This window comes from Vipera berus (assembly GCF_964194415.1).
Source record: "Vipera berus genome assembly, chromosome: 3".
NCBI classification, from domain to species: domain Eukaryota; kingdom Metazoa; phylum Chordata; class Lepidosauria; order Squamata; family Viperidae; genus Vipera; species Vipera berus.
Genome location: NC_138204.1, coordinates 32334793 through 32356669, shown reverse-complemented (window position 1 = coordinate 32356669; position 21877 = coordinate 32334793). Strand labels below are relative to the sequence as shown.

General features: G+C 37.1%; 1 protein-coding gene across 3 annotated transcripts in view; it reads left to right on the top strand.

Moving 5' to 3' along the window:
* The first annotated feature begins 3023 nt into the window (after window positions 1-3023).
* CBFA2T2 (CBFA2/RUNX1 partner transcriptional co-repressor 2) overlaps window positions 3024-21877 on the top strand; it is an 84828-nt gene continuing 65974 nt past the window's right edge. For 2 of the 3 annotated variants that reach the window (XM_081324305.1, XM_081324304.1), the window contains exon 1: window positions 3024-3109. In XM_081324305.1, coding sequence (XP_081180431.1) covers window positions 3082-3109 — 28 coding nt within the window. In that variant the 5' untranslated portion in view covers window positions 3024-3081. The remainder of the gene's footprint in view (window positions 3110-21877) is intronic. The other variant, XM_081324307.1, reaches the window with a different exon arrangement.

Genomic DNA, 21877 nt, shown 5'->3' with positions numbered 1-21877 from the left:
TTCACATTATATTTGAACAGTCTTTCTGTGCTGATGTTCATCCACTTTGATATTGGAGGAGATTCTTGAGAATAAAGTGGACAATTAAGAAAACAAATTCTCACCTGAGATACAAATGTCCAGATTCAAATTATCTTACTTCAGACACATTATGTGAAGGCCTAGCTCTCTAGAGAAGGCTCTAATGCTGGAAAAGGTGGAAGAGTAGAGAATGACCAGCAACAAGGTGGCTAGATTCAGTTAGTGGTGATGAATACACTGTGAGAAGATCAGAAAGAGCAGATTAGAGACAGATCCTTTTTTTGTTTAAGGTGTCACCAAACTCTTTCCTGTTTAAACCCTTTAATTTTATCCTGGAGAACATAAACCATTTGAGTTAACTATCATATGACTGAATGTGTTAAGAATTTTGAGCTATTTCTGAAAGCAAATCCCAGCCATACAATCTTGAGTCCCTGGTCCAAGTATTTCTTCCATTATAATTAAGGATAAGTGAAAAGGGATTTGTTACAAAGAATAGGTGGGAGGAGGAGTTTGCCAATCTATCAGTGTTTCCTTGAAATTCCATTTTAAGTGCTCAGAAGATACCATGCAAATTTCAGGCTAGTTTTTCTAGTTTCTAAACCAAATTCTTTGTGCATTAGAATACAGTATTTCTTTTAATGCTGATAAGAAAATAAGCATGTTTCAAGTGTCTATGGAGATTCTCTGTTATCCAGATCATAGTTGTTCCAAAAATGTTTATCAAAAGGCAACTGGACTTTACTTTTAAAACAAAGTACATTTGCCTTTTGAAAAAGCACCTTTGGGACAAGCACGCTTCAAGATTAACTTATATATCAATATGCTTCAGGATTTTTAAATTTAAAGAGGCAGATGTCAGTCATATCATTTAGCAAAGCATGAATTGTTTTAACACAGTAAAAATTTATATTTAAGTATATATATGTATGTGTGTTTATATCCTGTCTTTATTGTTTTTATAAAGAATTCAAGGTCGCAAAATATCTAATACTCCTTCCTCTTCCTATTTTCTTCACAACAATCATGTGAGGTGGGTTGGGTTGAGACAGTGACTGGCCCAAAGTTACCCATCTGGTAAAAATAGATAGCATTTCTCTATAATACTTTATGTACCCACACTTTTTTCTTAGCATTTTTTCAGCAAGTGCAACTCTTGTGGATCATTGTTGATCCATTGGTTGCAACAGGAATTGACCAACAGGCTTGTCCTCTAAGCCTGATGTTGTAGGCTGGGAGAGAGTGACTGGCCCCAAATCACCCAACCAGCTTGTATTTTTCTTGTATCCATATGAATATCAATTTCATACCCAATCAGTACCTTTGTTATATTTTTAAAACTATATTGTACTGTATACTGTAAACAGCCATAATAAAGCAGAATTCTATTATCATTTCAAAGACTTTCAGAAAAGAGTTAAATTTCAATAATTCCCTACTACTGGGAATTAGGGGAAGGAAGGAACATTTTTCACACAAGTTATATATTCCTTTGCCTGGACTCTGTTCAGGCATCTCATGGCCCGTTATCTGCAAAAGCTTGTGATAATAAACATTGTGAACCTTTGTGACAAAGTTTATTTATTTATTTATTTTTATTTATTTAATTAGATTTGTATACCGCCCTTTGCCGAAGGACTCAGGGCGGTTTACAGGGTAATTAAAACAAGAAATACAAAAGTTAAAAACGATTAAAAAAAATTACAAGAGTCCCTGAAAAAGTAAAAGCCCCCAATTAAAATCAAAATTAAAATTCTCAGCCTGGGCCAGAGAGCTCGAAGAGCCAGGTCTTCAGGTCCCGGCGGAATGAACGGAGGTCGGGAGCAGTCCTAACCTCCACGGGCAGCTGGTTCCAGAGGGCAGACGCACCCACTGAGAAGGCCCCCCCCTGGGTGTTACCCGCCGGCAATCTTTTGCCGCCGGCACCCTGAGAAGGCCCTCCCTGTGGGAACGCACTGGACAAAGGGAACTTGATGCTGGCAGCAGGTGTTCCCTCAGATATCCCGGACCCAAGCCATTGTTCACCGCCCTGAGTCCTTCGGGAGAAGGGCGGTATAAAAATTTAATTAAATAAATAAATAAATTTAATTAAATAAATAAATAAATAAATAAATTTAGGGCTTTATAGGTCATTACCAGCACCTTGAATCACACCCGGAAGGCAACCAGAAGCCAATGCAGCTCGCAGAGTAGAGGTGTTACATGGGAGTATCGGGAAACCCCCATCACAACTCGTGCGGCTGCATTCAGTTTGGTGATACATTTTAAGATAAACCTCTTTTTACATTTTTCCTTATAATAATGAAAAACCAATGAAATGTTAGATTGATAGAGGAACAGAGGCAGAAATAATACATAAGTAAATAACAGGGGTAGTCCTCTTTTGAGTCAAGCTCTTGCTGCTGAACTTTGTGGACCAGTCCTTTTAGTTTGCCTATCCCTTTATTCCCTCATGCTTTTCCAATCTAGCCAACAGTCCTGATATTTCCTTGTGGTCTCCCATCCAAGTACTAACCAAGTCCCAACCTGTTGTATTTATTTCAACTTATATAGCCACCTATCTCACCTACGCGATGTAAATTAAAAAATAACAGTATAGTAAATAATCAAAAGCGTAACAAGTAATAAAATACTAAACATTTAGCTTTCCAAGATCACTTAAGGTCGCCTAGGTAGTGCCTCATGGCCGTGTTCTCCAACAATACATTTCGTTAGGAATTAATTTCCACGTCTAAAACGCCTAAAAGTTCGTAATCCTTCTTGGGGAGGAAAGTTCAACTGAACTCGGGACAGGCAAACTCCTCAGTAGAAAATGCGGTTTCAGGGACACGAGTCAGTCGCCCCTTTTGGCGCCGGGAAGCCCCACCTGGATTCCCCTCCCCACACAAAAAAAACTGCAACAGCGCAAAACCAACCGCTCCCCCTCGAGGCAGACCGAGATGGGAGGAGCAAGTGACGTCTCGGGAAGGGGTGGGGTTTAGACAAAGGCCTAGCGCGGGGCCGGGGGGCGTCGCTGCTTTCTTGCTGGCGCTGGTGTTCGTCGCCTCGGCCGGATCGGCGATGGTGGGCATTCCGGGAGCTTCTCAGTGTAAGATCCTCCTCCTCCTCCCTTTTCCTCTCACTTAGCGTTTCCCACGTCCTTAGGACCGCAAGCCCGAGCGACGCCGAGCTCTGTGGAGGCTTTGAAAGCTGCAACCCCAGAAAGGGGCTTAATTCTCGGTAGACGTGGCTGCGGCAGGCTGGGGGGGACTTGTCTCCCTCTGACATTGCCCAGGCAACGTGCGCACACTTTCGCTCCCCTGTTCCGCTGCTACCCGGCCATGGATTTCACTTTTTTCAACCACTCTTCCTTTGCTTCTTTTTTACCTTTGTGGTTGGAATAACACTGCGTATCCTTCCTTACTCCTGGACCTTCTTTTCGCCGTCCTCTGTTCTCTTGTTACTTCTTCCCTCCCCTTCCTTCTGAATAGTTTCCACGTTCACTTACACCAGCCTATCCCCAACTTGGTGGCTTGTGGAGGTATGCATTATACTTCCCTTCACCCTCCAATGAGGATGATGAGCCTTGTAGTCCAACACATCTGGGGGTTAACTTAGTTAGGAAGTCTGCTCTGTAGGACCCAGTTTATATCAGGTAAGCAGCGCCTTCTCTTTTCTAAATGGTAGTTTCTTATTTTCTGCAAACCCGTTTAGGATTTTGCTTATTGCTTTTTGGTACTCCTCATCTGTGAAACCTTTCATCCTTCATTCTTTCTTTCACCAAGAACAATTTTTGTAGAAGTCTTTTATTTTCTTGATTTGTTTATAGATTGGGTTATCTAATATTTTGGATTGTGCTGGTATATGTTTCTGTGACAGTATTGGGAAATCAGAAAGAAAATAGTTCAATAAAGAACTGATTTTTAGAATTGATTTGCTAAAATATAAACTAGGCATTGACCCTGCATTTTTCACTCTTGACAGTTAATTACTGTGGAATTGTTTCTCCTCAATAATACTCCAACAGTAAAAAGATGCCTGCTTTGTGGAATAATCAGCTTTATTAAATAAATATGTAAGAAGCATTTGTATTAGTGTTACAGAGCTGAATTACTTTTGGAACAGATTACTATTGGGAATGCCTGGAAACATTAAAAATGCTTCATTTCCAGTAGAGAAATCTTGCTGTTGGGTTCAATGTTACTAGTGTTGAACAGCTCAGGTAAATGTGATCTTAAATATTCCCATCTTGTTGTTTGAGAATGATAAAATATTGAAGCTTTAAATAACATTGCCTGTCCTAGATTTAAATTTACACCTTTCACCTTTAATTATGGCATTTTGTGGTGTGTTTGTGTTTCAAATTTATCTTCTTCCATGAGTTTTCATTCATTTTGAGTATGGAAAATAAATCATGAAAAATGACAATATTTTAAGTTGTACATAAATCCACAGAAATCAGGTTATTAGTTCTTTATTAGTACCATAGATTAAAATCAGCATGTTACTCACTGAAACCATAGTAGAAAGAAAAATTAATGCATTTTTGGAGGGAGTACAGTGTGTACTATTGTACTATTCCATCAGCTCAGGTGGCTTTAAAATTTATTTTAAAAACAAACTTGTTAATCATCTTATATTCAGCAGTCTTTAATAGCATTATGCTCAAATGATTGTAAAATTTATTCATCATTGTTCCATAGTGTGATTTATTCCAGCATTACAACCTGAAATCATTCAGTGGTCAAAGTTGTTCATCTCCAGACAATATTGCCAACTGGTTGAGGATCATCAGTTTTGTAGCCTAAGATTGTTGAAATATGCCTGACTAGAGGAAAATGATTTATACCAAAGTTTTGATCTTACATGTATAGTATCATAATTCTTTGTGGTGCTCTGAGACAGCAATTTTTATTTATGCAAGACTTAGCGAATCAAAATAGAGGACTATTTTGCTAATTTTATTTGTCCATTTCAGACACTTATATGCTACATTTTATGGCAAAACTCTTAAGGCAGCTTAAAGTCATAATACATCAGGTAATCAATAATCCTGCACTTTTAAGTTGGATATTACATTTGAAACCATGCTGAATTTACTCACTAAGTGTCTGCAGAATAGCCCCACACATTTCCCTCAAATATGGGGGATATTGGCTTTCTTTCTCTTTCTCTTGTGCCTACCAGTCTAATCATCTGATACAAAAATTGCCTTATGAACAGAAAAGCTGTCATTACCTGATCTTGTAATATACAGCAAGTCAATTTCTGAAAGATCTGCATAAATATATAATCAGTATAGTTGGCATGCTATAATTGGCTTCACAATTTTGCTTGCATTTTATGAAAAAGTTAAAAAGACTGCAATACCTATGTTGCAAGCCTAATAATTTAGAAATATATAACAGAACCCTTGCTAGATCAAACCAAAACTCTGTACAATTCAGCATTCTGTTTACACAGTGGCTAACCACTTGTTTTTGAGTAATACATAAATAAAATATGGGAGGAGTGGCATTTTGGTAGCTACATTGAAAAGCACAGTTCTTTTAACAATGTATGATACTGAGCTATTATGATTACTAGCAATTGCTAGCACTGTCTTTTATAGATTTATCTTTTCAAGGTATCAAAATGGCTGGCCATTGTTAAATTCCACATTTTAATTCTGTGCTTAATTTTACTTCTGTGCTTTATTTTAACATGAATCATCAGCATGTTTAGGAGTTATATTCTTTTTGATGTTTACCAGAATTGCAATGATATTCAAATACTATTAAAGGTAAAGGTTCCTCCGCACATGCGTGCTAGTCGTTTCCGACTCTAGGGGCCGGTGCTCATCTCCGTTTCAAAGCCGAAGAGCCAGCGCTTGTCCAAGGACGTCTCCGTGGTCATGTGGCCGGCATGACTAGACGCCAAAGGCGCACGGAACGCTGTTACCTTCCCACCGTAGTGGTCCCTATTTTTCTACTTGCATTTTTACGTGCTTTCGAACTGCTAGGTGGGCAGAAGCTGGGACGAGTAACAGGCGCTCACTCTGCTACGCGGCACTCGGGATTCGACCTGCCAAACTGCCGACCATCTGATCAACAAGCTCAGCGTCCTAACCCACTGAGCCACCGCGTCCCTTCAAATACTATTAATTGAATTTAAATAAAAGTATTATACTAGTGGTTTTCTAAAACTATAATTTTCTACTGATGTCCCATATGTGTTTGCCAGTGTGGAATAAGCATATATAGGCTAGATGTTTGGTACACATCCATTTTATCCTATAATCATTTTCCTTATTCCATTAACATATGTGTGAAAGATTGTTCTCCCATTATGTATGACATTTTATATGGGTATATATTGCTTCCTGCAGTGATGCTCATTTTCCCATTTACTGAATTCTTAGAGATTTTTTGTTACTCCTTTGCACCACTGAGAAATAGCTTTGCTCAGACTTAATTCCTGTTCCAATTTGATCAGTAATCTTGCTCTCTACTTCCTATTACCACACTATTTATGGGTCAATTTCTGATCCATCAACCTCCTAGCTATTTCCCAGGTTTATAAAATTTGCTTAGAATGTGGGAGCCTTTATCCACTTTAAAAGTCCAAGATTTGGGTAATTCCAAACATATATTATACTTAACATTCAAAGGTTATTGGGGGAAACATTTGCAAAATCATATTTTGCATTACATTCTACAGGAAAGGTTGTCTTTATGAGTACTGATAATTTTCTCTAATAAATCTTCCCTAGTTTTCCCAGAAAATATGTTAATCTGATCCATTTATATTTATTTAATCTAGTTTTACAAAACTTAGCATTACATTCGTTACATTTCCTAGTTTAGTGACTATTCCTAGTTGATCGACCCGCCAAACTGCCGACCTTCCGATCGACAAGTTCAGCGTCCTAACCCACTGAGCCACCGCGTCCCTTCTTGGTGTTTATACTGTACCTCTTTTCCTTTCTATTTTTCCTAACTTGCATATCAGTAGTACTTCCTTCCTTCCACTTCCTTTAGTGGACACAGATCTTCAAGTCGTTCTTCAGTGCAGTGGTCACTTAAATCATGGTTATATCAAAGGTTGTGCTGAAGAACAGTTCATCCCTACATTGTAGTAGACACCCATCTGTTCTAAAAACTATTAAGAGTACAGAGACATTGTAGTACTCTTATTTGCCATTCTGACCCATTCAAAAAATATTTCAAAAACAGCTTACCGTAGTTTTGAATTTAAAACACTTCCAGAAAGATACAAACAACATATTTTGAAATTGAGGCAACTCTTTGGAATAAGAAATTGAATGTTTTCTGCTTGAAACTTTTCAAATTTGACCCTTTTGCAGACATTAGTGAGAGGTAAACGTTATATGTGATTTATTTTGCTATGGCCAAAAAGGATAAGACTACTTAATATGCCATTATTAGGATTCAGTAGAAAGTTACATATCTCTTCTTTTTGACATGAAATTCCTGAATAGAATTTATTAGCAGGTGTGTTTCTATTCACTTAGCTGACCATTGACCATCTTTCCCCACTACAGATGTGAACAAGTATAGAAATAATTCAGATTACGTTGTTGTCTGTTAATGCTCTTTGGAATGAGCACTGTGCTTGCTTTTTGTACATTTAAGCAATAAAATAGTATTGTTAAAAACAATTCCAATTCCATGCATTTTAGGTAAATTTAGTCCTATTTATTCCATAAATGCCTCAACAATTCTGCTTGCATTTGGAATATGCACTAAATTCTTTGTTTGATGCAGTAAAGTAACATAGTTCTTCTTCTGAAAATTCTTGTATCCATTCCTGAAAGTTCAAAACACAACATCTTGGCTTTCTGTATCCTATTTTCTCTTAAATCAAGCCACATCTATTTCTTCCTCCCTTTTGTTAGGGTTTCCCAACATCTGTAGAAATGTTCCCATTCTTGCTGTTGCATGTGTCATTATAAGGGGGTTCCTTCTTTGTCCAGTACTCCTATCTTCTTCCTCCCCAAAAGAGGATACTTTAAAGTAATTTTCAGAATATTTCTATATTTGTTTTCCTGTTAAAGTAATAGTTTTCCGAATAGCTTTATATTCTATTTAAAACTGTTTTTTCCCTTTTTTCACAATTCAGTGGCTGAAATCTAAAAAGGTCTAATTAAATAACATTTTTGTGGTTAATAATCTGACTTCTTAAGGAATTAGAAACGAGAGTGGATTTGAAACATTTTCCATTTCCTAGATGTTATTTCCATCTCTGTTAATGTAACGTCAGAAATATTTTTGGTATTAAACAAGTCATTTGAAACTTGCCAACTCTCTAGTCCTGATCTCAGACAAGTAACTATGGTGATTTTGTTAATTATGATTAGCGCTAGTATCGTGCTGCCATAAATCTTTCATAAATCGAATGTGCTCCCATGGGAGTTCAAATAAGAATTTTATTAGATTTTAATGAAAAGGTTATTTTATTTGTATTGTAATCTTTCTTTGAGAATCCTAGATTCACAGTTGATCTTAATTATACTATAGTCAATTGAGAAAAAATATGATAGACACATAGTTACCAAATGGTTTTCTGATCTGTGCAGTAGATTAAAGCTGGATTGCTCAAATCTAGATCCAGCATTCTATTCCCTGTACTACTTTGGCTGCTTTAGGAACTTACTATTGATAGGCATAAAAAAAGAAAGATCCTCTCTAAAGATGACAATAAAGAAAGGTTCAATAGCATTCAAGTAGCTTTCCTTAAAGAAAACTTTTAAAAACTTGAATATTCATTACAAGTCAGTGTTCATGTGATGCAGTTGGCGCTTAAAAAGATACTGCCTCTGGGCTTGAAATCAACTTAAAAAAACCTACCTTTGATAAAAGACCCAGTGAGAATAAATAAAAACTTGTTTCTCTTTGTGATGGTTGTGCAAAGTTTGTCTGTCTGGCAATTGAATAAGAATTTACTTTAGATTCTTAAGGTTTGGCAAGTTTTGTTTTCCTTTATTGAAGGCTAATACTATAGGATTCTTTACTCAATTGTTTGAGCTTAAAAGCAAATAAAAGGAACATTAGCATGTTTGTAATGTTTCCATACTGTGTTTAAACTTTTTCTGTGCCTGTGAATATCTTAGGTTGGGAAACTGTAATAATGATTGCCAAACTAGTGCAGGGAAATACACAGAGAAAAACTCAGTATCTGTATTGCATTACCATCCTGGGGGCATCAAGATTCATAGTGATGCATCCCAGTGGTACCTTCCTGTTCCTGGAAATGGGGCTTTCTTAGTATTAGTTCTGACATAATTATCCATTTGTGAGTCCTGCCAGACAGCTCTTAACAACATATAATTTGCTTTGCTGGATCAGACCAAAGTCCATTTAACCCTACGCCTTGTTTCCAACAGCAGCCAGCCAAATGCCTCCCGATATTCACAGTAGGTAATAAATAGTAAATCTCCTTTGAACTGAATTCTACTACTGATGACTTCATGGACATGTCCAAGTTGTTTTCTTGGCAATACCATGGAAGAGATTTGACACAGCTGTGGGAATCTTCCCCAACAGATGTTTACATATTTAATAATATCCCCATCCCAGGACTGTACTTCATGCATCTGATCTATGAAAGCTTATGTGAAAATAAGTATGTTAGTCTTTTAAGACACCACAGCTATTAGAAACAGATAAGCATTAGATAATATATATTACTAATAGATATTTTGGATACAGCTCAAGATTGATTGGATTCTGCTGTTTTAATCTTTGGATACCTAAAAAAGCTTTTGTTGTAGTTCAGATTAACTTCGTAAAGCTAAAGCAAGTCATGTGTAGGTATGGATTTTGCCTACTTTGGTTAAATGGGTTGCAATTTACTATTCACAACCAACAACAAGAAAAATGGCAAGTTTGCAAATTAATTTATAAATGAATTGAGTTCTAGTGTGAAACCAGTCAGGGCTGTCCACTTTGTCCATTACTGTTTAATTAATTAGTCAAGCGTAATATTTAGGCAATATTGCATAATTATTCTGCTTCATTGCCTAACTTAATATTGATGGTTCAGCAATTTGGTAAAATAGTCTGATTGTAAGATTAAATTGGGATATCATAAGGCCGCTTTTTCTGGTCTTTTCAGATTATTATATATAATAACAAAAATGAACAACATAGTAGCTTTGGAAAGAAACAGGTGGAAATAAAATTAAAGTGGATATTAAGGAAAGCTGTGTGTTTAAAATATAAATTCAAATCTACTAGGCAAGTCAGACTTGATTTCATGGAGACACCCATGTAGTTTTTTTGGCAACAGTATAGAAGTAGTTTGTCATTGCTTTCTTCTGAAATATTGTATGTTTTGATTTCCTGGTTTTGGTTTGTACTCCTGGCTTTACATACGGATTCTGAATAGGCTTGACCATACAACTCCCAAGCCCAACAAAAATCATCAAGGGGCTTATTTATACCTACCACACTACGTAGGGATCTTGTCCCACTCTTCTTTGCAGATCCTCTCCAAGTCATTAAGATTTCAAGGCTGACGTTTGGCAGTTCGAACCTTCAGCTCCCTCCATAGATTTTCTATGGGATTAAGATCTGGAGACTGGCTAGGCCACTCCAAGACCTCAATGTGCTTCTTCTTGAGCTACTCCTTTGTTGCCTTGGTTGAGTGTTTTGGGTCATTGTCATGCTGGAATACCCATCCACAACCCACTTTCAATGCCCTGGCTGAGGAAAGAGATTCTCACCCAAGATTTGATGGTACATAGCCTTGTCCATTGTCTCTTTGATCTGGTGAAGTTGTCCTGTTCCCTTACAGAAAAACACCCCAAAGCATAATGTTTCCATCTCCAGGTTTGATGATGGGATGGTGTTCTTGGAGTCGTAGGCAGCATTCCTTCTCCTCTAAACATGGCAAGTTAAATTGATGCCAAAGAGCTTGATTTTAGTCTCATCTGACCACAACACTTTCACCCAGTTCTCTGAATCATTCAGATGTTCATTGGCAAACTTCAGATGGGCCTGTATATGTGTTTTCTTGAGCAGGGGGACCTTGCGGGTGCTGCAGGATTTCAGTGCTTCAGGGCATAGAGTGTTACCAATTGTTTTCTTGGTGACTATGGTCCCAGCTGCCTTGAGATCATTGACAAGATCTTCCCGTGTAGTTCTGGACTAATTCTTCAATGTTCTCATGATCATTGAAACTCCATGAGGTAAGATCTTGCATGGAGCCCCAGAGCAAGGGAGATGGACAGTTATTTTGTGCTTCTTCCATTTGCGAATAATTGCACCAACTGTTCTCAGCTTCTCACAAGTCTTGTAGCCCATTTCAGCCTTGTGTAGGTCTAAAATCTTGTCCCTGACATCTCTTTGATCTTGGTCATGGTGGAGAGTTTGGAATCTGATTGATTGATTGATTGCTTCTGTGGACAGGTGTCTTTTATATAGGCAACAAGCTGAGATTAGGAGCACTCCTTTAAGAGAGTGCTCCTAATCTCAGCTCGTTACCTGCATAAAGTTGGTTTTATGTTCTTGTTACTTTCGGAAAAACAACTAGTTATAGGTGTCCTCTGAAACCTGTTTTATTTATGGATAATATTGTATAATGTCCAAGTTGCCCTTGCATCTATTGTTGAGTTTCTTTCATTCAGTTCACAGCTCTGGTCATCTTGTTTCTTGTTATTAATTTACTTATTTTTGTAGACCCTTCTGCCATTGAACTCTACTACTTAAATCCAGAAAATTCCTAATCCAGGACAGAAGAATGCTGTTGACCTTTCCTTGAGTATGATTTACTTGTTCTACCCTCATTAAATGGCTGTGACTAGAGTTGAACTTTTAGAAAGGGCTTGATGAGGAACATAGCGATTGCCATCATAAGATTATCTCATAGGATGCCACATCTAAAATCAACAAGTATTTTAGAATTTGAATATTTTCCATTGCTTTGCTGATTCCTTCATAAGTAGCTAACTAAAGTAAATATTTAGTGTCCTTTATTTTATATTTAATCTTTCATTCATTTGAAATAACACTGCTGAAGATGTCAATAATGATCTCAAAATAATTTAAAATTTGGACTTTATTAAGTTGCATATGTGTACTGACACATTTATAAATCATTAGTGTTTCTTTTTGCTCTTTCCTTATGCTCATGTTCTTAAGAGCAAATTCATTTCTCATTTGTAGCTGATGTATCTTATAAAATATTTCTATTTTTCATATTACTGGGTAAAGTCAGATTTCTCACTAAGACTGCCTTATCCATGGTTTGTTGTATCAGCTGCAGTAGGCTAGGTTCAAACATGCTAAGCCCTAAACCATGGTTTATAATAGACTAATCTGAAATTATGTCAGAACAAGTTATGATATTTGAACTAAGCTTTGAATCATCACTGTTTCCAAATATGGAGATTTATGTATTAATAGTCACACTTTCCCATTGTTGGTATGAGATACTTTGTTGTTCTTGATATTGTCCAAGTTATGGGACTGATTATTGAGCTTCACTAAAAGAGTGATTAAAAGAGCTACAGTGATGTAGAAAGTCTGTTGTACTTCTTCCATTATTCTCCACATAGGAAACCACTCCACCATGTATGAAATGAAGGAAATTTTCTGAGGAAAAATTGATACTGTACTCAAGACGTTACATTAGCTTTGCAATAATTAAGCTGACCTTTATAAGAGAAAGGATTGATCTATTGAATATGGAATATTCTAGATTCCTTTTTATAAACCATTGATTTCAGTCTTTATTATGTAGAGATCTTTAAATATCCGAGCAAACAGCCTTTCACTACTTGATGATATTGAAGTGAAATTAGGCCCTCTTAATTCTTCGATAAGGGACGCGGTGGCTCAGTGGGTTAGGACGCTGAGCTTGTCGATCGGAAGGTCGGCAGTTTGGCGGGTCGAATCCCGAGTGCCGCGTAGCAGAGTGAGCGCCTGTTACTCGTCCCAGCTTCTGCCCACCTAGCAGTTCGAAAGCACGTAAAAATGCAAGTAGAAAAATAGGGACCACTACGGTGGGAAGGTAACAGCGTTCCGTGCGCCTTTGGCGTCTAGTCATGCCGGCCACATGACCACGGAGATGTCCTCGGACAAGCGAGGCTATGAAACGGAGATGAGCACCGGCCCCTAGAGTCGGAAACGACTAGCACACATGTGCGGGGGAACCTTTACCTTTACCTTTAATTCTTCGATAGAAATAATTGTGTCCCCTCATGCAAACTGAATTCCTTTATGCTTTTTTAAAAGAGTAAGCAACAGTAGAATTATTTTTTCTTCTATTCTTTCATTTCTTCATCACTCTTAGAGCAATTACATTAATATTTTCTTTTGGCTGTCATTTTCTCAGAATAACTTTCTGTGTTTTCTCTACTTTTGACTCCTAAGAGTCTTGTCCCATCTTCAGTTATTAACATGGAGTATTAGGCACATAAAACTTTCCAAGGTCGGAAACTAAATTTATCTGATGACATCACTGCCTTTTCTGGCATTTCAGTAACAGAAACAGCAATTTGGACTAAGCTTGCTTTATCTCTGGGCATGTTTTTTTGATTAAAGGCAAGTTCTGTAAATATTTTTTAAATGATTGAATGTTGGAGCTATAGAAAACACATGGCAGAAGTCAGACACACTGAACACCATGTGTGTTCAGCTGTAGCCTCATCTTTGAGCTTAAGAGTGCGAATGCATATCTGAGAACTGTGGGTGATAGGTTTATCTGGGATGATTGGCAAGGATTTATAAAGCAAAGGGGGATTTTCTCACTGACCTCCTCCCCTTCCCCCCTTTTCCCCTCCATTTCTTTTTTTTCTCAGAAAAAGGAAATTGAGATCACATTAAAGCCTTAATTGGTTTGGCTCCAGGACTAGTTCAGTGGCTGCCAAACAGTTAATTTATTGTGTGAGTTTGGCCATGTGTTGAACAGTAAATTTGTCCTAAGCAAAACATGATCTTTGTTCTTTCTGTATACATATATTTGTTCACCAGATTCTTTAAAAAACAAAGTGAATTGTGCATGGCATAGGCCTTGTAGGAAATGCATAAGACAAGTCCTGTTTTACAAAACAGACTCTGATAGAGTAGATTTCATATACTATTGGTGTCATTCGTTGAGGCAGTAGCATACCTCTCTGGATTTTTTTGAGGGATACCTTTGTTAGTCCAGTTTTTTCACTTGTCAGAAGACTATCTTAGAGAAAGATTAAATTTCACAATTTAAAAGAAGACAATGTTGATACTATGTCACCAGTTGAAACCATCTTTATTTCTAATAGGTTCACAAGTTCTGTGTGTAGAATATTTCTTAAATAATGCCTGAAATGTATTTTATGAAAAATACATTTATTGGCAAATCCTGTAATGTCAGAGGGATGGGTTTAGCAAAATAGAAACTATGTAATATGGCTTGCTGGCTGCTTGCCAGTAAAATCTACTTGGCATTGAAATAGCACTTTTAAAGATCACTGAGAGTTGTCAGAATTATGAATTTTTAAAAAGGCTTAAAATAGATCCTTGTGGAAACTTGGTTTAGGGCCTGCAAACACTTCATGTGAACTGCTGTATAGGTATTTAGATGGCTGTGCACCATAGCATTCTTACATCAGCGTGTGATGCAGGTGTGTCATATATGTTGGATTTAACAATTCTAGACCTGTAGCAGGGGTGTCAAACTGCTGACCCGCATGCTGGTTGCATCATATGGAGGCCGTGCCCAACCCAGCACTGGCAATGCAAAAAAAGTGATGACATGTCCCTTGATGCGGTGAGTTTGACACCCGTGACCTATATTATTAGTTGTATCCATTTCTAAAAAAAAAAAAATCTCCCCTGCTATACTGTATTATGTGATATGATGTAGTAGGCTACGCTCCACAGCTACTGTATATATCCCCAAAACATTTAGTCATAGATATTGCTTACAAGATATTTCGCATCTAAAGTTACATAGCTTTATCATTCTAACCCAGTCTGTAGCTCAGTATAGAAACTATTGAGTTTGATTCAGATGAAATGTTTGTCTTAACTGTTTTCACATCTGTGGTATGGGCTGCAAAACTCCAGGCACACATTAGATGGTAGGAAAGAGACACAAGTTGTTTTTATGTAGTAGGTCATCTGGATTTTTTGCAATACAAACATGATATCCCTAATCCTGATGCAAGTTACAGGCCTCAATGCTGTTCTTCTGCTTTTGGAATGAGGCTGGTGATTTGGGGCTACTGTATTCTCACAGATTGTAGGATCAATGGATGGTAGATTCTCCTGGCATCTAGTGGATGTCTGGAGTTTTATAGACCAGGTATGACTAATCTAATTTTCTTCATTGTAGGGATCAGTTACTAGGCTGAAAGAACAAACAAGTGCTTCTTTTAATCCTCATATTTGGGGTTATAGTAATTATTTCATCCAATAGTAATCTTTAAGGCAAATATCTAACAAAGCCTTACTATTTTTGTTTATGTCTGCTACATCTGAAAGCTCCAAGGGCTTTTATGAAAGGGTAAAAAAGGCTCCTCCTGCACCCAGTTTCCTCTGGAGGTACAGAAACATCAGCACTAATATAGCTAAATGCTAACCATCTTTTGCTCTGAACTATAGGGAGGAAGATGAGATCAAGCTGTTGAAGTTCTTTGTAGGCAGTCGGCTTTTGCTTGAGGCCGCCTGGAGTTGCCACATGTTCTCCTGACATACCAGCTAACACACTCAGCATGTGTCAGTTTTCAAGTTTTTAACAAGGCCATGCAGAAGTCACTGCTTTTATCCAGAAAGTCTGGAAGTATACCGAGCCAGGCAAACAATAAGAATCTGCATCATTCACATATGATAGTCTCTCCTCCTCCCCTTTTGATTCTGCTGCCAAACTAAATCCAGCAAGTTACAATTAATGAAAACATTTGATTGTCAGTGGCTCCAAGGAAAGAAGCAGAATACACTGATAGAAAGTAGGCTGTATTTGGCTGTACATTTTCCTGGGGAGCAAGTTTGCTTCTTAAAATAGCATTAAGTGTTGGTGAGTCTTATTGAGAAAGGTTCATATCTGCATATAGATTCAGGCCTTCTTCCCCCCCCCATCCTTTGTGTAAAGATAGTGGAAGACATACATATATTTGGGGAGGTGAGGGAATGGGGGAGGGTTTTTGCTTTGAGATAAGTAATAAGGTAAATAGGCTTGTTAAATGAAAAAGATTATGGAAGCCTGTCCCACTTACTCAACTTTTTAAACCTACATTTTTAGCATACCAATTTATTAACTTTATATTGAAAATAGATATGATGAATTAAGCATGTTAGCGGCAATTCCAGCAGCATAGCTCTCCTTTCTTTCCCATTTTTTTCTGCCTACTGCTGTAGGTCTGGCTCCCTTTTTGGGTGCCATACCAATTAGGGCAATGATATATATATATATATATATATATATATATATATATATATATATATATATATATATATATATATATATATATTACAATAATGACTCAGCAAATTGCTACTTGTATTTCACTATATTTAATTTCTAATTTTGTGGGGTGGAAAATAGGAAAAGCCCAATAAATTATTTTCAAAAACTAAACAGCTTATCATGAATTAGAAATGGAAGATGGAGTCTTTTGTTTGGAGTTCATTAGATCAGCTACATTCTACATTGGTACTGATGAAGTTATTATCTGTCAGTTGCCTGTTGGTCTATATCAGGGGTGTTAAACTGCCGGCCCGCAGGCTGGTTGCATCATATGGAGGCTGCACCCACCCCAGCTCCGGCAATGCAAAAAAAGTCGCAATATGTTGCAACACGTCACATGGTGAGTTTGACACCCATGGTCTATATTGAATGAAATCTGGTATTATAGTAGTCCATGTCCTATTGGGCAAATTTTCTGCCATAATTGATTCTTCTATACAGCCATATTCAGATTTTTAACATAATGACACTGCCTAAAGTTGGTTGAGATACAGCTCTTTCTTAGCTGTAGTATTGTTTCTGCCATAGATTCTAGTTCTAAGACAGGGGTGTCAAACTCACAATGTCACGTGACATGTTGCGACGTATTGTGATTTTTTCCCCATTGCCGGCAATGGGATGGGCGTGGTTTTGCCATGACGCATCTGGCCAGTGGGCTGGCAGTTTGACACCCCTGTTCTAAGATGTCAAAGAAGTACTAAAAATCTTATACATTATTATGCACACTCTTACTTGTATGTGAAATGATTTTTACTATAATTTATCAATTGCTTGCCTGGTTGAGCAGTTTATTCTTGCCTGGTGACCAAATAGAGTATCTTGTTTGCAAGCAGTTTGTAGTCTCAGAAAGATGGTTTTGAAATCCTGAGACAAGATGGACATTATTTTAAGGTGTTATGTGGAAAAATATAACCTGCTGTATATCCAATTATTTTTTATTATGTAGGATCAAATTTACAAATAATGTTAGAAAATCATGTATTGTTGGAGTATCTGGTTTTTTTAAAATCCCTTCTACAAGTTTTGCCCATTTGTGCTGGGTATTGGTACTTCAGTCCTAACAGGTCCAATGGCCTTGGGCATATTGTTTGTTACTGTTTCGTTTAGAGAATATAGGTAGGAGAAAACTAGCTAGGAATTGGATGTGCTAATGAAAGTGTGATGAGAATCACTGAGCTAAGTTTCTATTGAGCATAGATTTCTGGGGACGGGGGAGAAGGGAGGACAGTGTGATGCATGTTACAGCACAAACCATTTTACTTGCTACAGGTGTTAAGATACAACTATAAAAAGCAAGGATTTGCATTCTGATATTATGCATGTTTTGCAATTTTTCATCATTATGACTTGTAGCAGATGCCAATACCATTAATAGTTCCATAACCCTTAATAATAAGCATGGTAACTTCTTATGGTTTACTAGCTTCTTTTCTATTATGCGGTATCTGCGTATTTAGATAATCTGAAGTTGAGCTGCATATATATTTGGCTTTTCTAGGTGCAAAAGAATTAAAAACATTATTGGTTCTTTTCTGGAATGTTTGTAGGCAGAGGATTCATTCAGCAAATAAAACCAGTCTTGTTTAATAAGTCTTATTAAATAAGCTGAAATTTAAGTTCAAAATTGTCTAATCCAATAATGATGATTTATCTGATTGTAGTAGCTGGGCTTATATTACATCAATTAAAACTAAACAATCCACATTATCATAGTATCATTGAATTGGCACATACCCTCAGACATTGTCTAGTAGTTAGTACAATCCTCTGGCCAGTATAGGAAATTATTACTATGGCTGAATGTAATGCGTGAACCCATTAAGGCATGGGTGTCAAACTTGCCATGTCTTGTGATGTGTCGTGACATAGCGCAACTCTTTTTTACATTGCTGGCAACAGATGGGCGCGGCTTCAGTATGATGAAACCGGCCCGCAAGCCAGCAGTTTGACACCCCTGCGTTAAGGTAATCCTTAACATTTGGCTGAATCCATGCTGAAGCTGAATTTTTAGATTGCTGCCTATGAAGTCAATATAAAAGTGTGAAATTTATAGGGCATGGGTGGAAAGAAACAAGGAACAAGCACTTTAATTCTGTCTGTTTCCGTATGTATGTATGTATGTATGTATGTATGTATGTAAATCTCAATCTTAGATGTATGAAGTACACAGATGGTTGCTTGTCCCATGTCAGGGCATTATTATTATTATTTTTATTTATAATGCCCAATTGTGGTTTTTCAGGTTTTAAGATTGGAATCTTTCTCAGATCAACCCTGAAATGCCAAGGAGTAAATACAGGATCTTTTGAATGCAAAACTATGTTTAGACTTTAACTGGTTTTCTGTGTTTGATTTAAATGATTGAAGAATGGTTTATAAGAAAATTCTTCTATTCTTTTGAGTATGTGTTTATGATGGGACATTTACTTAAAATTACTCTGTAATGTGGGTTAATTTGGTTTAGCTTAGTATGATATTAGATCTTCACATGATAATGCTAAAATATAATGATTTGAGCCTGGTCGTTTGTTCTTCAAGTGAAAATTTTAGATTGTGTTCAACAGTGACTTAGCTAAAGTTAGGTCCACCAAAAGGCTTCGTGATCATTAATTTCTCCTTATTTAGGACATTCACATCTCACCTCTCTTCAGTTTTGTAATTGCTGATAGTAGTTATATGACAGTTCATTGAAACTACCAAGAACATATTGACATGAGAGATAATACAAATCAGTGAAAGAGGAAGTCTTTGTGTTGATATATTTTTTTCTTTAAAGAAATCTTTACAGTACCAAAATTAAATAATAGCTAAAATGCTAAATATTGAAGCAGGACATATTGTATATTTTTTAATCAGCTGCTACCTAGGTAAAATTGTCTGCATTTGTGCTTTCTCTCTTTTAAATACTTACTGTGTAAATGGAAAAGGCCAGGTGTTTGCCTAGAATTGTAGCAGCTGTAGAGCAGATGGAGATGTTTAAAATAGCAAGCAAAATTCACCTGGTCATAGTTAAGGAAAATCAACAAGAGAATTGTTCTCATCAAGATGGAATTAATCTAAAATACATCTTTGAATACTGAGAATCCCAGAATCTTCAACATTATTGTTTTAGCGCCTCTCAATCCATTTTTCATTTGTTTGCTTCTTCCTCACTGTGCTGCAAGCAAGATCCCAACACTCTATCTAGGCTATTTGTAGAGCCTGCATTTGTAAGCACAGACATACTCTCTGACCTGCAGAGAAGTAATTCCCACTATATTAATTGGTCTGCAGTTTTGAAATAAGTATTTATGGAAGTACAGCCAAATGATGTAGTCCTCCATAGTTATTTGGATATAAAAAAGGGTACTTTCCCTCAAATCAAGCCTGGCTCCTGTTGCCTAGATGGTCAGAATGATGTAGTTTCCAACAATATGGAAATCCACTTCTTAGGGGTTACAGTTCTTTTGGTAGATAGCTTCATGTACATTCCATTCAGAATGTGACTAAAATTATAAAAATTGAAATAGGAAATGAATCACTGAGATATTTTGAAATGCATTTAGCAGTGCCTATCTCTATGAGGAAAGAAAAAACGGGAAAAGAGGGAGCAGTGGAATAAACGCAGAGAAGGAAGGATGAAATGCAAAGAACACATTAGTTCCCTCTGAATAGGTTAATGGGTAGTAATGTAACAAAATTGTCCAATAAACTGTTCATCAATTCATATTTCCTGGGCCAGTCTGGAAGAAATCTTGCAGTTCTTTTGACTTCTGTTCTCTTCTCTCCTGACTCTTCTCTTTTTTTATTGGTTTCCTGTTTTAAGGGAAAACCACAACCTTTCGGCTTTTTCTCTAGCAGAGAATGAAAGGCACATGGTGATGGTGTAAGAGGAGACCCTCTCAGTCCGTCTGTGCTTGGGTGGGCGTGCTGGTCTTTTCATAAACTAATCACTTCCAGCACTGCTGCGGAATCAGACTTTGTGGAGCCAGGAGCAGGGAGCTTGGAATGTTAGGGCAGGCACAAAAGGTCTGTCTTTTTTCTGATCCTGGCCATGTTTTTTCCTCCACACTAGTAATCTATTCAACGATAGGAGCAAATGTTAATACTGTTGAGAAAGCACATATAAGTGTGTGTGTGTGTGTGTGTAGTATTCATCTTTTGGCCTTTGTAGAAACTATATAGGATGGCTTAGCTGGAAGAAAGAGATGGAAATACTGTTGTGTCTGCACTCATGCAGTTCTGACTATATGGAGAATTCCACTATATAAATATTTGAGGGAGCTATCTAAAATTATTGCAATATGCGTGTGTGCCTCTTTCTGCATCACACAAACACTATGGAAAAAGTGGACTTTTCTTACTGGGTGTGAAAACATGTCTAAAACTTAAAATATGTTGTTTTAGATCAAGAAAGTGGATTGCTAATTACCAAATGAGCCAATTTTTGTTGCATAGGCAGGCTGGAGTTTATTACTTAACAAATAAAATCCCTAGTTCATGCCAGCCCTATCTAAAGAGTTGCCCTTGCTGCCTATTTTGCAATTTAAAAAAAGAGTGAAAGTACTGTTGTCTTGCATTGCAAATTACTATATTGGAATCACTGTCTGTGAAGCCTCTTATTCATTACTAATACCTCACTTTGACTGAAAGGTAAAAGCCTTTCTTTATGCTATCCAGGACATAAAAAAGTGAAGAGCCAGATTGGATAATTGAGAATACAGAGACGAAAATGAAAAGTGCTCTGCAGAGGAAGTATATTATTAGCTTCTTTCAGGAATTCATTCGGTTCATTGTACTTGTTCCTTTTCAGAACTTCTGTTTCCTTTTTGGGGACAAACATAGTCTTTTGCATCATGAATGCCTCGTGATGTGTCTGTGAGCACCATAGAAGTGGAACTTAGGTTTGTGTTGGGGTGGTTGTGGCTGAATTTGAGGACAGTTCTATTCTTTGACCTGATTTGAAGCCATTACTGTGTTAAGTGTTGCTTGCTTACGTACTACAATATATTCTACTGCTTCTGATGTAAAAGTTAGTTCAGCAGTTTAGGAATATTTGCATAAAAGTACATGTTCTCCAAAACACCAAGCTCCTTTTTGGGTCATCAAAAGTGCAGCTGTTAATGTGTCCTCCTGAAATTGGAAGTGAGAATTCTTTTACCAGTGCACTGAAATATGTTCCCAGGAAGTGCTCTGGTTTTCTTCTGTCCTTGACATTGGACATTAAATAAAACCCCTGCCATTTTGCATAATGTCTGGGGCTAATCAAGATTGTATGTTTTTTCCTTAATTTTTATGGGGCACTCATGTTTTGTTTTGCTTGGTCTGCTTTTGTTTTACTTTGCTATACCTTATTTAATTGGTGATGTTTTTATATTTGGGGAATCCTTGTTGGGTGCGAAGATAGTCTGTACCCTTCCTTTAAAAAAAGTATTAGTTGGTATTTTTA